The sequence below is a fragment of the Melospiza georgiana genome, chromosome 1, assembly GCF_028018845.1.
Source record: "Melospiza georgiana isolate bMelGeo1 chromosome 1, bMelGeo1.pri, whole genome shotgun sequence".
Taxonomy (NCBI): Eukaryota; Metazoa; Chordata; class Aves; order Passeriformes; family Passerellidae; genus Melospiza; species Melospiza georgiana.
The window spans coordinates 150,819,310-150,837,493 of record NC_080430.1 but is presented as its reverse complement, the minus strand read 5'-3'; the positions used below and the strand labels follow the sequence as shown (position 1 = coordinate 150,837,493).

Here is an 18,184-nt window from a genome sequence, read left to right as displayed (position 1 = left end):
TACTTAATACTGACCTTAAATAAGAGCAGAAGGAAACTTTGTCATCTGTATGAAATTAAAAGAGAAATTATTTCCTTTTCTTGCTGTTGAAAGCAACAGAGTTATGCCAGAAACAGAGTTTTCAAGCCCAAACTGGCTGATGCCTCAGAGCTCATGGCTGGGCCTGTGATGAGCAGCAGGGTTGACTTCCCTTCCTCAAAGACTTCCTGGGTCCCCCCAGTATGGTCTCACTGTGTAACTGTGGGGAAGCTCAGGAAGTGCACGGGGGAGCCTTCACAATATCTGAGGTTGGCATGAGAAAATAAAATTATGTAATCAGATAAAAGGCTGAGGGTGGTTCTTTCTCTGTAATTTAATTAAGCAATAGTGCACCAAGTGCTCCCCCTTCTCTGAGGTACTCAAAGTCATGCGTCAAATTTTGTGCCAGGGACTCCATCGGTCTGGAGAGAGTCAGCGTGTGCCAGGGGTTATTTTTCTGCACTGTGTATTCCTACCCTATTAATGTGGCAAATGTGTTTAAAATAAGTTTTCAAATGTTTTTAAGCTGTAACATTCAGAAGAAGAGTTTGGTACAACTTTGTCAGGTATGAAAGGATTGCCAAATCTTGCAAATCTTGCAAATTATTTAGGTTTGAATCTTAAAAATTATTCAAGGTCTTTGTTGGATGGCTGAATAATGCTGTGTTGCTACACCTGTAACTTATGTAGAACTTGTATATATGTATAAATAACATATATATATAACATATATAATCATATATAATATATATAATATATCTATAACTTGTTCCATTCTTTTGTAAGATTAAATGGCAAGAAAATATAACATGCAGAGTGATATAAAAGAAAACTGGTTTTCATAATATATAAAGACACTTGTCTAATTGTTGGAATAGAGTTCTGTTTTGCTTCCTCCCCAGCAAGGTCTAACTCTCATAATTTGCACATTTGGAAAGGAAGAGTTTGATGTCATTTGTGCTGGTGTGCTCTGCTTGTTTAACTTCAGGTTTTATTGGTAAATTTATCTTTCCACGTGTAGCTTCACTGATTGGGCAACATAATACATGTGAGTAAAGATCACATTTAAGGGTCTGCAGTAAGAAGTCATATTCATCTTGTGTTATTACATTTTATTTCAGACTATCAATTCCTGTTATTTGGTGCAAAGGGACTCCATGGATCTCATTATCCATCACGTATAAATGCAGTTGTATAATTTTTAAAGAGCTGAGTGAGGGTGGGGAGCCACTTCTCTGGGACACAGTGAGTGAGTTATTTGGAGTGATGCCTGAGACTCTGCTCTAGTTACCAAAATTTCCTATGAGAGCAAGCCTGTAGTGTGACCCTGCAAGCCCAAAATTCTAAGATCAAGGGGTTTATTAACTAGAATTTAGCAGACTTCAATTTGAAAGCAGCTCTGCTTTTAAATCTCCCCTGTACATGTATAGAACGTGTTTCACGTAAGTTAATGTTCAAGCCAAAACATGCAGGTTAGGAAAGTTTGAAAGTTTGAGGCAGGTTCCATAAACACCAAGAGTGTCTTTAATCAGCCCCAGAATTTCATCTGAGAGGATGGGTTTCTGTAATGCTTTACCACAAGGCAGGTGGTTGGTGGCATGAATAGCTACAGAGAAAACCCACATTTTTTGGCAGGGAAAATCCTCAGTTGATTAAAACTCTCTGTCTGATAGTCCTCATGCTTATATCTAGAGGTTGTTCAGCCTGTGGTGAAGTGCACTGTTTTTCCTGGAGTAGTGTACATGGAAAACTGTGCCTGCAAACTCCAACACGCTGTTCATTTGTTGCAGCAAACGGGGAAAGCACTAATAGGATTTCTGTTCCGCTTGATGTAGCCACATGAGGAATTAACCTCAATAAAGGCAACTGCATAGAGGAATGCAGTTTCTCTTTAGGGGATTAGGATAGGTTATTTGCAAAATTTGCCTGTTTGGGTTTGGTTTTTTTTAAAGCAAACAATGAATAATGAGTTAGAAGAATCAGCGTGTTTCTTTATGTATTCATTCGTATAATTCAGCAACACTTTTAAAATAGCAAATAATTTAAAAGCAGATGCTGTGTTACCACTCTCTGCTGACTTTCTGGTAGAGCTTCCCAGTAGCACAGTTTTGACCAACATGATCCCAGACAGAGTGTTTATTCCTGTTATAAACAAACCTGTGGTCCAAAAGCTTTTAGAAAGTCCAGAAGGTTGATTTTTCAGCATGGTAACAATTAACAATGCACTTTTTGTAAGCCTGTCATGAGAATGGTGCTTTTTTGTGAGGCTTTGAGTATTGAAAAGGGAAGTAAAGCACTTTGAGACTGCATGATGTCAATGGGCTAAGGAGTGTAGGTAGGATCAATTCAGCTTTTTTCTTTTCTGGCAATTTGAGGGGGAAAATGGCTTTTGGAATATGAAGTGTATATTGGGTAGCTATAACATTTATTAGGTATTACATTTTTTTCTGTTGGGTCAACCAGGGTAATTGTAGAAGGAGCTGCCTGCACCACCTTCTGACCCTTAAAAGGGCTATGAAAATGTGATCCCAGCTGAAATGTAAAGATCAACTGTCTGGTCACTAATCCCCAGGAAGAAAAAGGTTCTCAGATGGTGTTGGCAGGGCTACACAGGTCAAAAAACACCTCCTTAAGTCAATGTTTTCATGTGACTTCCAAGCATGTAGTCAAGTCTAAAAACTGGGGAAGGAAAGAATGATTTTTATCAATATGCAGTGACAAGCTCCTTGCATTTTACTCTTGAGGCTGGAAATGAACTGTTTTCTTTGCTGCTTGCAATTCAAGGGCACAAATATTGTGCTGACCGGACTCTGGCTGCCCGCTCAACAACAAAAATACTTTTTTGGCTACCCTCAAGTCTGCTTGCCTTCCTTTTTCAAGTTCTGTTCCTGGATACACTGAGCAGATGCCATGCTGGACTATGTATATGCCAGTCATTTGTTTGGCAGGGTGAGCCAGATCCTTTATGATTCCCTAGGGCTTGGGAGTTGGTGGAGTGGAATAGACACATCAGGGGAAAGTTCTGCTGCAGTGGATAGGAATTAATATCTTGTTGATGCCTTCTAGCCCAGTGTTTGCTACAATGGTGGTTTAAAAGTCTTGGTCAGAGCAAGTCCCAGCCCTGCTGTTCATCTTGTCCTTGCTTAGTTATGTCAATCAGGCTTTCAGCTACCCTTGAGGTCGGGGTGGAGCAGTGTGGAATGGCACTCAAGGCTTCCTTTGGGCACAAACTCCTTGCCCTGTGGAGCAGAACAGCACCAGAGCAAGGAGGGCACAGACTGCACCTACTGCTGCCTCATGGTGCTGCTGGGCAGCCCCATATCGAATAGGTCTCCCTTAAGCCAGTATGATTTTAATTAAAAACTTGTTCTTAAGGTGAAAAGTTGTTTGTTGACCAGATTTTTTTAGGAGGTGGGAGGGCTGCTTCAGTTTGGGTTAAAGACCCAGAGTTAGCAGTTGAGGTTTGACTCTCCTTGGAGTTACAGCTAAGGGTTAACACGAGTTTTTGGTTGGGATTTGACTCAGCCATGTAAGTAGATGGTCATATTCTAGGGTATTAATGTGTTAATCACTGCAACAAAAGCTCCACTGTTGATTACCAGAACAGGTTGCTGAAGGATTTTCTGTGTGTGTCTAGGAACCTCTCGGGTTGGGGAATTTTTGAGGAATTCAAGCCAAAGTCCTGTGTTTATAAATTTATCAATATTCTAGAAACAGTGACGAAAACCCCTATTGAGCTTTGGATAAACTGGGATGCTGCATCTCTTCAGGCAACACATGTCACAGTAATTGATGTGTAATCTTGCAGCCAGAGGAGCGGGAAGTGCTGCAGCGTTACGTAATGCCCGAGCCCAAGTGGGGCAGCACGGCCACTGCTGCCTTTCAATTACATCCCATGAGGGCAAGGGAAGGATCAGTGTGCTGAAACAGCTTATTGACTGCTGCACTCATCCGTGGGCCTGCATACATTTAGACACTTTGTAGTGAAGGGAAATGGATGCTGATGTTGTGTGTGTGACCTTCGAGTCCTGTGTCTGCAGCTTGCTTAACCAGGCTGGGGATAAATACCCTGACATTGTGAAGTCAGCCTTGGGTGATTCTGTGATACAGAACACCACCCGTGTTTTTCTGGAATACTGAAGAAAGTTTTGACTTTTTTATTTGATGTAAACACCTCTGATATGCCCTTAAAACTGCTCAACAGTGTTGGTTAAAAAGAAATTTTTTTATTAGTGCTGGTTCAGCACACTGGAAGTTGCATCAGATTTAATCTATATTCCATTTCAGCTTGTTAAATGCTGTGATGCAAATTTCTTATTAGTGTCAAAGTGATATATTTCCAAATATTGGTTAATAAGTGAGAGAGCAAGAAAAGTTATAAAAACAAGTTTCCCAAGAGCCAAAAAGGACAGCACAGATAATCTGGCAAAGTTGAGTGAATCAGCCTCAGCAGTAGGTGGGAGCTCCTGGCAATGTTGTGTTTCCTTGGTCTCTCTGCAGCTTATTTTCCTGCTGCAGCATGGGGAAAGCTTGTTTGGCATTCTCAGCATTTGAGCATAAAAGGTTCAGCTTCTGTCTTAAGTAAAGCTGTCACTTTACACTGTACCCTGGCAAAAATAAATTCTGTGGGTTTGATAAGGATATAATTCAGTGGAACCTGTAGGAATTGCTCATTAGCTACAGTAAAAAAAAAAATCTACAACAGCAGTTGATTCTGTGGCCTTTCCTTGAGCAGGGCAGGTCATATGCATTGCTTTTGATTCCTCCTCCTCTGCAGCAGCAGGAGTACCAAATAAATCAAGTAATAGACATATGTGTGTCAATATTGGATAAGGAAGTAGGAAACTGGATTGTTATAAAGGCAGTAAGCCAGAAACAGTCTTCTGCCTGAATTACCATAGGTTACCCCTGTGGAAGTAGGTTAGTAGGAGGATTAGAAACTTTAAAATAAATAATGGAAGCTTTAAAAGCTATGCTTGACAGCGTTTGTGATTATGCTAAAAAGAAAATCACATTTGCCTGCCTGCAGATCAGCCCATGTGTTCTCTCTCTGATTCCTCAAACCTCAGCTATTCCCAGGCTTTTGCTTCCCCTCTCCCCCTTCCACACATACCTTTGGCTCACTTCTCTTACCATACGCTTCTCTTTCCTGACACAGCACCATAAAACTGGGTTATAAACCAGAAATTGTCAGGAAAGCCACATAAACCTTTCTACAACTTTGGCAGAGCAGCCGTGCAGCAGCAGAGCTTAATGAAACACTGACGACTCCCACAGCTGCCAAATATGAGAAGGGGAGGACAGTTGTAGGAGGGTGAGAAGCAATAATTGAGCAGAGACAGAAAATGGGAGAGCTGGATGATGAAATCCTTTAAGAGGCCTGTCACTTATTTCCTTAATTCCATTTTCCAGAAGTGTTATTTAACCCACCGAGGTTGCTGCTGGCAAACTATTGCATAGGGAGTTTCAAAAGGCAGAACAGCCTTGCCAGAAGGAGATATTATTCTTCTGCAGCTTAAAAACACCTCCAGAACTTTCTGTGTGAAACACCACACTAATATTTCTGTACTGAAGCTGTTGAAGGGCAAGGGTTTTCTTTTATTACCAGTTTAGCCGGTCTTTCAAAATGGATGGCACTAGTCTAGGTGCAGACATGGCATGAAATAGTTTCCAAATTTTTGGGAGTTAATTCTGCTGTAACAGTGTTGATTTATTTGCATCCAACTCCTAAGGAAATCAGAAATTTGAAATACAAGTTTTAAAAAAATGACAGTTTTCCTGCATCTCTAACCGAATATCATCATTTTTATTTTCCTATTAATCATTTGTTCCTATGTCTCTAGTGTAGATGCAGATTTTGTCTTGAATCCTGTCCTTATGATGGGGAGTGACTAAAGCAGAAATGTGGGTGCATTTTAAAGGTCTGAATGTGCTGTAGAAGGTTTGAATATCACAGCAATGCAGGAAGCAGGTTCCTGTCCTAGAAGACAGACAGTGCCCAAGCCCCATCCCCTGCAAAGTGTCTCTTTGGTCCTCTGGGTTTTTCCTGACTATTCCAGAGTGGCTGCAGCTGACTTCTGCTGGTAGTTTTGGAAAGAATTTTCTGCTTTTTGCCCTCGGATGTCAGGTTTTTGCAGTGCCACGTTTTTTATGTCTCTGCAATATTCCTATTAATTATTTGTTCTCTTGATTATCACTCTCCTCAGTGCCCATAATGGAGAAATTGTGTTTTATCCCTCCGGTCTTGTGTCCCACAAAAAAATTCCTTGCTTGCACAGAGGAGGCAGCCCTGTACATCCTCCAGAGCAGTAACAGAGCAGCTGAGTGAGCTCAGAGCTCAGCTCCCCAGCCCTTTGCAGCCATCCCTGCTGACAGGAGGGGGATGAGGGACAGGAGAGACTCCTTGCAAGGGGCTGATGTTTGTGTTCCCGCAGTGTTTGGCTTGCAGGGCACACGTGCTCCTGCCTGGGAGATGGGATAATGTGCTGACAGCTCCTGAATGATGCAGGCTAAGCACAAGAGCCCTGATTCCACAGGCACAAGAGGAATTTCAGGATGTGAATTTTACCAGTGGGAAGATTAAAGGCACAGCTTTGAGGTGCTGTTTATGCAGTAGGTTGTTCCTGAGACACTGAGTGAATCAAGATGCCTGACAGCTTGCTGGGCAATCATTTTAATGCAGGAAGCTAAGCAGCAGTGAAAAACCTCACAGTTTTGTTCTGAGTTCTTCCACCTGCTCTCCTGCAACTGAACTGAGCCCCGTGATCACAACTACTGGTCAGTTTTTCACCAGTGTTGTGCTGTTTGCTGCTTCTTCCAAGCAGATTCTGAACAAGCACTTGGCTTGAGCCAGTGCCTTATGCAGGCTGGGCAGGAGTCATTGAATGAAAAGCAAAATTTTAGTCTAAAAATGAAGTCCTGTATAAGCTTCATTTCTCCTCACCCCAGCAGCTGTAAGATATGGAAGATACTGTCACATTAGGGCAAATTAGAGGCTGTCTCGTCTCATGTGCTGCCAGATTCTGATTTCAAGAAGAACTTTAAATTATTTCCTTCTTAAAAGCTTGTACTCTGGCTGCTCAGATCATGGTAATGGGCACCAGGACCAATTACTGGGCTTTCTGTACTTTTTTTTTAGCCCTTCCCTGTTGGTCAGAGTTCCTGTTTCAATCCAGAAGTTAGAATGTGGTTTCTCATGGGTGCAAAAAACTCTGTGTACAAGGGCTGACTGTACCTCAGTAGTGCTCAGACCACCAGTCAGGCCTATTCCAGTGCATTGGTTCAACATATGTTGGCTCAGGTGTGGTTTCTCTGGCAGCTCAGGGTCACACTCCATTAAAAATCCTATTATCTGAGGGGAGGTAGCAAGAATCAAAGAATATATGGTCAGTTTCATGTTGTCAGAACAGGCATTGCAGCTTGTTTGCAGTTTCTCTGGGAGACATAAATGTGTGGCAAGTCTGTATTTTCATTTTAAATATAAGAGAATGCATATTTGGCTCAATTTATGAAATTTTTCTGAAACTCCTACTCCTTATATAGATCCTCCAAAGCTAAACTGCTTCAGTTTGCAGTGGTTCCTATAATTTTATGTATAAGATGAAAAACAGTTACCAGAGTTTGAACTCTTCCACAGCTTTTTGACAAGGATTGGTTCTGCTTGGTGCACTCCTTAAAAATAGTCTAAACAAAGCAGATTGTATAAGCAATGTAGTTTTAAACAGATCAATGTGAAATATTTTTAGCAGCATGCAGTATTTTATACAAGGATGAAATTGTGGAATAGAAAGCATTTGCAGGGCACGACAGCTTCTTGTGTTCATTGAGAAATTTGTATGGTGTTTATTTAAAGTGTATAAACAAGTCTCTAGGTGATGATTTCTAACAAATGAAAATAGGACCATAGCATCCTATTCCCATATCAGATCTTATTGTTAAGCTTATAAAGAACTATTTTTCCCCCAACAGAACTTATCAAAAAGGGATTTTGAATAGAAACTGGTGCATGGGACTTAATCTTTCTTCCACGTAGCTTGTGACCTCACGCAGCCCTTAGACTGATGGTGACACAGTGAGCATTTCCTGTGAACCGTGAGCAGTGCTGGTCCCACTATTGTTGGGCACTTTTTTTGTCTGGGAAAAAACAAACCCTTATTTACTAGAAGCCAGTGTCCTGTTTGTTTGTAGCTGGCTGGGAAATGCCATATTACAAGGGTCTCAGTGGCAGTCGTCACTCCTAACAGAAGCTGTTGTTGTGTTTTGCTTTTTCTCACTGATTTGTATGAGACTTTTGAGTCTGCCTTGTGACCTGCTCCACATTCAGTTCACATTCAGCCACAAATACTAACCTTGTTTACCCAATATGTTTTTTCCCTCCTTGGTGTTTCCTCAGATTAGCTGTCAGTAAAAGGCTAAATAATAATCCTCCAGTTATTATTCCTCCCCCGTGAGGCCACCAGGCTGCTTTTCCAAGTTGGTGGATGGCAGTTTGCTCTGAGAGCTGCTACCTGGCAAGGCAAGTGTGGAGGTGGAAAATTACAGACAAAATAAAGGAACAGCATGAAATTGGTAATGGGATGCAGCTGCTTTGGCCTTTGAGTCTGCATGTGTCTCAGCAGCCTTTGGTAAAGGCATGTGCTGCATGAAACCACTCCTGGCCATACAAAATCCGTCCCAGCTGAGCTGTGGGCTGTTCTAGGGGACACAGCAGCTCTCAGCAGTTGGGACATTTCACTTCTGGCTGCAAGAGGTTGTGGACAGGCTGTCAAATGGATGACAATCCCATGGCTGTGCTGCCTTGAAATCCAGTCCAAGCCAGCATCTGTGCGTCTGTTGTGCACGTCAGAGCCTGGATGCTGCAGGGCTGCTGGCCCAGCACGGAACCATAGCCAAGTTTATTTAAAATACACCCCCCAGCTGAGTCCTTGCCACTGAATGGGGGCGTCACAAGGAACTTCTTGGTGTCAAAACATTCCCTCTGCCTCTACATTTCTGCTTATTGTTGTCTTTCCTGCCTCAGATGCCTTCTGAACTGTCTTCCCATTTTAAAATATTGCATAAAATGGTGACATTCTGTAGGTTTGGCAGCATACATATACAGAAAAAGGAACCATTAGGATATGCAATTACCTTCCTCAACTTTCTAACGCCCTTGCAGACAGAACTTTTATAAAGTTTCATATTTGGAGCTCATTCTTTTGTGGCAGAAAACTTCTGGAAGACTTAGGGGGGTTTCTGTTGTTTTATCACAGACACACACACGCATATACACACACAATTTCTTTAAGTATTTCAATTTTCAGCCTTTTTTTTTTCTTATCTTGCCAAATCACACAAGCCAACCTAAATATGCATATCATGTATGCAGACATTCAAGATACTAAAACCAGAGCAGACTCTTTTAAGGCTAGAATAGTATTTTGGGGTTGGAGTTCTCCTTGTCTGTCTGGAATGTTCTCATTTATATAAAAATGTCTAGCACTAAAGCAAGCTACTGTTGAAATGATGAAGGTCCTGCAGACTCTGCCAGCATGAAGGGTGAATTTTAGGAAAAACATCTGCAAGGTACCTTTTGAAGTCTCACTTCATGGGGCAGTGGAGGTCGTGCTCAGTGCCTCAGAAAGCTCTTTCCTGGAAAACTCCTGCTAGAACATGGCTGTGAGCTTTACAAAAGTCTGATTTCCCAGCAACAATGCTGAGCACAGACATCAGAGGTGACACCTAAATCTGTACAGAGAAAGAGGACACTTCTGGGCACTAGAGCTCTTCAGAGTTTTGGTTCACTGGGCAGACTGAGTTTATCAATTACACATCTCAACTTTCACATCTAGAAAGCAAACACAAAGGGAAACTCTGGATAATTCACTTTCCTGCCCATTGCTACAATGATTGCTCTGTCTGCCTGTGCATTGCTCAGGTTGAGGAGGGAATTCTCCCAACAGCAGATTAATTTTTTCCTGTACTGCTTTTAGTTTCCTTGTGTGCCTGCTTCCCACCAGGAGTCTTCTCTAACCCCACTCAGTTGTTTTCCACTCGAGTAACCAAAGACATTCTGATGTGACAAACTCACAGTTTACATACTTACAGTAAAGCCATACACATCACTTAATAAATGGCAAAAGTTTGGAATTCTGTATAACTGTATGTAAAACACACATGGTGGCTTTATAAACTGCTGGCTTACTCTTGGAATGCAATTTATCAGGGCCCTGCCATTTAGCTCATGCAAGCAGTCCCATGGCATGGCTTCTCCAGCAAGAGAGAAAGCAGGTTGTGCTCATGTCAGTGATTCCTGCCATCACCCAGTCTATGGGAATGGCTCGTGTTTCACTTGAAAGTTATCCCTTTCCTGTTTACTTGGGGGAGCACTCAAAGCTTTTTAGAAATTCTTCCATTTTTCTTGGCATTGGGCTATTAATTCTTGTATAGATTTTTATCGTGGCCTCTTTTTCTAAAGATAGAGATTTTGGCTGCTAATGAGTAGTTCAAAAAAAAACTAAATCAAAGTGTTTTTTCTAAAAAAGAATCTTGAAACATAATGTTCTTGGTGTTTCAAGTGTCCTTTTTACCCTTCCATAAAAGCTACATCCATGGCTCTGTTCTGAAATCATTGAGATTCATGTCTTCTGCAAAGTAAGCCATTTTCACTGTAAATATTTAGATTTAGGCTTTTATTTATAATACTTAGATGTTAGGAAGATCACCCTTTGCAATAAATAAAAATAAATTCTTCCCAAGAAAGCATTTCAGTCTCTCTCCTCTGACTCACACATGGAAAGATAAAACTCATTAATTTTAGTCATGCATCAAAGGTTAGGTAAAAACCTTTTTTCCTTCCTTTTTACTGACCTGTAAAATCAAACCAGACCTTAATCTGATTTTGAGTTATTACATGCAAAGTTGATCTTGAAAGTACTTGAAGTCAAGTACTGATTGTTTTTGTAATAATTTTAGGACATTTTTATGACAGTTAGCTGTGGCTTTAAAGCATAAAAAATACCTATCTGTCCAGTTTGGAAATGTGCAGGTTTTACAGTTGAAGGAGAAATATTTGTAAGCAGTTTTTAGTTCTATGCAGAAGTAATTTCAAATCATCATTTCAAATGGTTTGTGAGTTTTCCAGAACTGTTTTTTTTTTGTTAACACACCACAGAGAAGTGTCATTGCAGACTGGAGACAAAGTGGTGGCCTCAAGGACAGAGGGACAGTGAGCTGTGCCTGATTTGCACTTCTGTTGCTTCTCTGATCTACCAGTGTTTCCTTGTTGTTTCTGCTCACAGCCTCCATTGAAACAAATTGTTTGTCTCAATGGATGTTGGATTATTAAAAGAGAATCTTTGTGTCCATTTTACTTAAATGTGTCTATTTGATTGTTTATTCACATAAGATGTGATGAGGCTTGTTAGGCTGATGACAGAGCTCTTGCCAGCCTTCACCCCTTTGTTTATTTAAAGTCTCTGTGTGATTTACTGCAAACCATCCCAGCATCTCACAAGTGTTTACTGATGGATGAGCTCCATTGACACGTCCCAGCTCATAACTCACAAGTCACAACATAATTCAGAAAAGAAATGTCTGCTTTCAGCACACAGCCCTCGTGCAGTGAAACACCATCAAGTTTTCCCAGATGTTGGTGCTCACTGCAATAAAGATCCATGACATTGGTTAAGCTGCAGCTTCTCACTGTGTTTGAAACAGACTCTGCAGGGACTTTGGCTCACACAGTAGCAGCCTTGGGTGCTGAACCACTGCTCCCAGGATGGCTCTGCAGGCTAAATGGGATGAGTGTTTACATGTTGCCATTTCTTCTGTGTCCTGCAGAAAAATCATTCACCCTAAGTGAATCATGCCCAGCCTTTAGTTTTACCTGCCTTGAACTAAAAGTTTCCTCTTCCCCTTCATTAAACCAGCACAGGCACTGATAAGTGTCAGCATCTTGGAGCAGGTGAGGTGCCAGTTAAACATGAGGTGCCTGAACCTGCTTGTGTACTTGGAAGCTGTTGAACCTGGTGAAGTTAAAAGGAGTGTTAAAACCACAGGGGGATGGAAGTTTTCCTTGCACTTCTGCTTGAATTGCTGGCTTCCTGACTTGCATCTTTGATGAGGATATGATGCAAATAAATGCTGCAGTCTGGAGGCACTGTGGCTTCTTGAACAAGAGCTTTAGGTCTAATATGCAAACACACAGAGAGTTATGTCTCAGCTAATACTTCCATGTCAGCCAAGACATCACCAAACAGCAGGAAAAGCCAAGCAGGAGATAGTGACTTGAATCATGATGTGAATATGGTGCCACCTGTACAAACACAGCCTTTTCCTAAAGATCTGAATTCTTTTGCAAAGGGAATCGACATTTCCATGGTAAGTACTGATGTGGAGGCCTCAGTGCAGACCTGCAGCTGCCTGTGACAAGGAAAGGTGGCTGAAGCACGATGCCATTCCCTGGGGCACAAGGTTCATGGCAAACACAGGTTGGGAACTTTCAGCAGGGGCAGGTCCCTTCCAATAACTCTGGGCTCATCAGGGCAGCTGTCACTGTTAGCTTGTTCACTAGCCAAAGCTGAGTCAAATCACACAGACCTTGGCCTCAGACCTGGATTTTGAATCCTGGTGATGAAATTGATTATTTATGCCAAAAATTTGCTTGTTTTCCATGATATAATCTCTGTATCACCACAGAGTGTACAACACTCTTGGGAAAATCTGATCTGTCTCGTGGAAGAAGCCAGTGTTGCTAGTCAAGATTTGGTGCTACTTTTAAACAGCAGCAGATTAGACTTCCAAATTTGCATCAGAGGTTATTTTGGGCAGGGATTGGTATAATCCTGCTTGGTAATGGATGCCTCAATGTGCTGAACAGGGAGCACAAGGTACAGGTTGATCTCGCCAGCAAAGGTCAAATGCTGCTCACACTCACCAAGTATGGGTTTGGATAACAAATGGTTTTCCTTCCTGGGATAAAGACACTGAGTTTTTCTGTCTTGGCATCAGTTGGACTGCAAGAAATAGATTGTTTTGTTTTTAACGTTATTCTAAGAACTGTGCTGGAGTGTTACCTGCCCTGTGCTGATAAACGAGCGGGAGGCAGGTCCCAGAGGAGCCAGCCTGGCTGCTGCTGTGGCCAGTCTGCCATCTGCAGGCCACTGCTCCCTGCTGGGGCGGTGCAGAGCCGGGCTTGGGAGCTCTTCTCTAGAAATTATTATATCTAGCAAGTTGTTGCTTTCTTGTAAGTGCTATGTAGTAAATTGTAACTTGTTCCCATCTGATCCTATGAATAATCATCTCTGTTCTTAAAGAAAGCAAAGACAGTAGGGACAAGGTAACACTGGATTTATCTAAGTTGCTGAATAATTGCTAATTGTTGTTTTTATTGTCTGTAGTTCATTTTTGTAAGTAAACGTTTTTGTGCTTAGAAATGGGACATTTCATAAGACATTCAAATTCTGTCCTTCATTCTCAGTCCATTAAATCTTTAATAACTCTTTTGTGGGGGTGGTCTTAGATGAAAGCAGCACCACTATAATGTTCAATTTTGAATCTTAAAAGTTTGTTGAGCAGGGATTCAATTCTTTCTGTGTATATGACAGCCAAGCACCCCAAAATCTTTGGTTTTATGTTTCATAAATCAATAGAGGACTCAGTAGCAGAAATACTCCAATTGTTACCTTCTTATTGCCCAGGTATTTGAGAGGCAAACAATCTTGCTTTCCTTAGCTGTTTTTTAACCATTGCTAAAGAGTCTTAAGTTAGTTTTTAAGTTGGGAGAGAATTCACTGTAAATCAATTTACCCTTTTCAGTGCTGTAACAAAACTCCATATATAGAGTGAGATGTTTGGTGTGTACCACATAACCTTTCCATCATTTTTGTCTTCCTTTTAGGTCTTCCTGAACAATACTACAGCCTCACCTGGTTCCTCAGCCCTATCCTGGGCTTGATCTTCACTCCGCTCATAGGTTCGGCCAGTGACCGCTGCACGCTGAGCTGGGGCCGCCGGCGGCCTTTCATCCTTGCTCTCTGCATTGGTGTCCTCTTTGGAGTTGCACTTTTCCTTAATGGCTCTGTGATAGGTAAATAACAGAGAAATGCCCTCCATGCATCCCCTGCTAATGTACCTGCTTTGAGATTTTAGTGCAGGAAGTAAAGATAATGTTCTGCAGTTGGTTTACCTCATATTTGATGTTAAAATCATGAGAAATCTCCACAACCCTGCACTTGAGCTCTGTCCATCTTGCCTGTTAGTATTTGAATTCAGAGTTACAGCACTGTGCTGAGCATTGTGCAATCCTAGCTGTAACTGGTATTAATAACAATGTTATTAATACAATGGTTGCTAGAATAATGTTTGCAGTCGCTGAGACGAATTTGGTCGATCCTTGACATGGGAAAATTGTAGCAACCTGTTCACAGGGAAATGTTTCCTGTTGTGATCCATTTTCCCTTTAATGCATATCTGGCAACACATCCTGTTTCCAGCATTATTTCAAAAATTATCTTTTCACTTTTTCTTGTGCTTTTCTTAGACCCAGTATTGAAAAAGTCCAGAACACAGTTAATATTTGTTTATCAAAAACTATGTGGGAAAATAATTTTTCCTGAGCCCCCATCAAAGCTGGTAAAAATAGTTTCCCTTGAACATAGTTTACTACGAATTTAATCTACAATCTCTTTGTAAATTTATTGTAGGAGAGGTGACAGCAAGTATGTTTAGGAAAATGTTTACAAAATGATTGGACTGATGCAAACAAAAGGAACTTAGCACCTAATAACATCCTCTTGGCTCTCTTTTTTTGGGGTTAGATGCAGCTCTATTGTGAAACAGGTCTACTAATTGAGGGAAATGAGTGGAATGTTACCTTGGCTCAGCCTGTTAAAGCCAGACTGGAATACCATATGATTGGCTTCAATTCTCTGCAAACTGCAGTGGATAAACTATTCAAATAGATGACACTTAGTTTATGCTTTTTTAATTTATCCAAACAATAAATATTATTTATTTGAATTGTTATCATATGGCATGGTCCTGGGGTGACTGTATGGTTTGATATCAATTGTATTGAGTTGTCATCAATTGTATTGAGTTGTTGTGTCTCCAAGACTTACTCCTCTTCCTCCAGATGTTTGCAGGATGTTAGGCTGGAACCCCCTTACAAGATTTTAAGTGATAAGAAGCTCTCAGTTCCACACAGTAGTTTAGATCAGGAGCTATTGATACTGGCAAGCAAACCTCAGGCTCTGTTTATAGGCTTATTTTGAAGCCTTTTAATAAATCAGCACAAAATATTGTAGATTTTTCTGCTTTGTTTGCCTATCCTCAATCTCCAGTTACTTGCAATTTGGGACAACAGGAGATGCTGCAAAAACTGTATCAGACCCTGTTTCATAATGTGGCCTCTGGCAGTAGGAGTCATAGGGAGAGGAACCAAAAGCACAGAGGTTGGCTAATCCCAGTTGTGATATAGCCCAGGAGAGCACCTTACCCAGCTCCTGTTCTCTCCTGCCCTGTTCAGGTTTCCAGCAGATCTGCAGCAGTGTTGGTGTTTTCTGCTGTAGGGTTCAGCTGAATGTGGAACATTTATAAATTTCTTTAGCCTTCAAAGAGCTTGGTATAAATGAGGATTCAATATGCAGGAATCAGCGCTTGAGATTTAGATGATTTTTGGTGCCTTAGCCAGTTCATCTCCTTCCACAGACATTTTAATCAGTTGTACTAATGGTTTTATCAGCCTCACATGTGTAACTTCTAAATCTCTGTGATTCGAGTAATTCGTGCTTTTGTCACTGGTTCATCTCATGACAAATTATCCAGTTCTGCACTAATGCTGCCTTTCTACTCAGTAGACAAAAAGCATTTCATCTTATGCTGTCAACACAAGCTGACTGATGCTTTTTGCAATGCAAAATACATCCATGTTGCTTCATCCTTAAAATTTTTGCTTATAAAAAGCAATCTAGAAAATAGGAATGTTTAAGAAAAGCAAAGAGAGTGATGAAGGGGTTAAATTTCACTTTATCCTGGTATACTGTGACATTAAATATTGTGTGAGGAGTGCTGCCAGCAGTGCAGTTACCTGTGGATGTGTCTGACAGATGAAATATGTCATTTTGGATGCTCCCTCTCCCACCATGGCTGTCTTTTATAAAAATAGCCTTCAGCATCTGAAGGAAAATACAAGGGATGAATATGAAATAATACCCAGTGCTCCCAGAGGTTTAAGAGATGCTTTATAAAATAACATTTTGATAAATTTCAGTCTTAAGAACATAAATCTGTCTGTGTCCCAGGCCTTCCATGATGCTGTGCCAAAGAGCTGAAATTGCCATTTTGCTCCCTAAAGAAGTTTTTGCAGTGAACATATTGGGTCACCTCTCTCTGAAGATGATAAGCTTCTTCTTAGGAGTTTGCCCTTTTTAAGTGAGATGCTCAGACAGCTCTCCCATTTCTCCCCAGGTCTGGCTATTGGTGATGTCCCGGACAAGCAGCCCATTGGAATTGTTCTCACGGTGCTTGGGGTGGTGGTGTTGGACTTCTGCGCCGATGCCACCGAAGGGCCAATTCGGGCCTACCTGTTGGATGTGGTGGACAGTGAAGAACAAGACATGGCCCTGAACATCCATGCATTTTCAGCTGGTATGGAGTTAGCTGAGATGTTTTTGGCAGCTGTTCAGTCTTTCTGAAGACCAGGTCGTGGCTGAATTGATTATTCTTGAGCTCACTTCTTGCTTTTTTCTGTTCCACAGGTCTTGGAGGAGCAATTGGTTATATGTTAGGAGGGTTGGACTGGACACAGACCTTCTTGGGTAGCATTTTTAAATCTCAAGAGCAAGTCCTTTTTTTCTTTGCAGCCATTATTTTCTCTGTCTCCGTTGCTCTCCACCTTTTCAGCATTGAAGAAGAGCAATATAACCCTCAGCAGGACAGGATTGATGATGAAGGAGACACACTTTCCAGTGCCAAATTCAGTGGCAGTCTCCCCCCGCTGAATCGGCTGAATGTAATTAGTGAGGAAGAGCCCTATGGAGCTTCCATGTTCCATGATGAGGTTCAGTCGGAGCATGACCTCAATATGGAGTTCCTTGAGGTGAACATTGTGAGAAGCAAGAGCGACTCAGTTCTGCACATGCCTGATGCCACATTGGAAATTGAATCGGAGCTGCTTTTCCTGCATGACATAGAACCCTCCATTTTTCAGGATGCTTCATATCCAAACACTCCCCACAACACGAGCCAGGAGATCATGAAGTCCAAGCTCAACCACCTGTCTGCTTTCCTCAGGGAGAACGAGAAGGAGGAGGAAATGTTGCTTGATAATCGTTTAAATGAAGATAAAGTCCCAAACATCAATGGCTCCCTACCAAAGGAGTTCCTCAACGGCCACGCCAGAATAGGCATGAAGCAATCCAGCACTTCCAACTCGATGCGGCGGCGCCGGCACATGTTCTACCGGCAGCCCTCCTACACCTTCTCGTACTACGGCAAGATCGGCTCCCACCGGTACCGCTTCCGCCGCGCCAACGCCATCGTGCTCATCAAGTCCTCGCGCAGCATGAACGACATCTACGACATGCAGAAACGGCAGCGGCAGCGCTGCCGGCACCGCAACCAGAGCGGCACCACCAACTCCAGCGGCGACACGGAGAGCGAGGAGGGCGAGACCGAGACCACCGTCAGGCTCTTGTGGCTCTCCATGCTGAAGATGCCCAAGGAGCTGCTGAGGCTGTGCGTCTGCCACCTCCTGACCTGGTTTTCAATCATTGCCGAAGCTGTGTTCTATACGGATTTCATGGGACAGGTCATCTTCCAGGGTGACCCCAAGGTAGGAGCCGTTCCCATGGGCAGACCTGCTCAGAGTCCCTCATTTCTGAGATGTGCTCAGTACAACAAAGTGGTGTTGGTGTCTGTGTTTGTTGCAGGCCCCTTCAAACTCGACTGAGCTGCACGCCTACAATGCTGGGGTTCAGATGGGATGCTGGGGGCTGGTGATTTATGCTGCTACTGCTGCTGTTTGTTCAGGTAAGAGACTGTGCAGTCACACAGTGGAATGCACCTCATGCATATATTTTTAAGGTAAAAGTGAATCATGGAATATTCTGAGTTAAAAGAGACCCACAAAGATCATGCAACTCCTTGCCCTCCTGAAATAGTGTTGCTTCAGTTGGTATCCACC

General features: G+C 42.1%; 1 protein-coding gene across 4 annotated transcripts in view; it reads left to right on the top strand.

The window, feature by feature from the left end:
* Positions 1 to 18,184, top strand: part of SLC45A4 (solute carrier family 45 member 4) — an 83,075-nt gene that overhangs the window by 59,435 nt on the left and 5,456 nt on the right. For all 4 annotated transcript variants that reach the window (XM_058021861.1, XM_058021860.1, XM_058021862.1 and 1 more), the window contains exons 3-6: positions 13,898 to 14,086; positions 16,468 to 16,647; positions 16,758 to 17,833; positions 17,931 to 18,030. In XM_058021861.1, the coding sequence (XP_057877844.1) occupies positions 13,898 to 14,086; positions 16,468 to 16,647; positions 16,758 to 17,833; positions 17,931 to 18,030 (1,545 nt within the window). The remainder of the gene's footprint in view (positions 1 to 13,897; positions 14,087 to 16,467; positions 16,648 to 16,757; positions 17,834 to 17,930; positions 18,031 to 18,184) is intronic.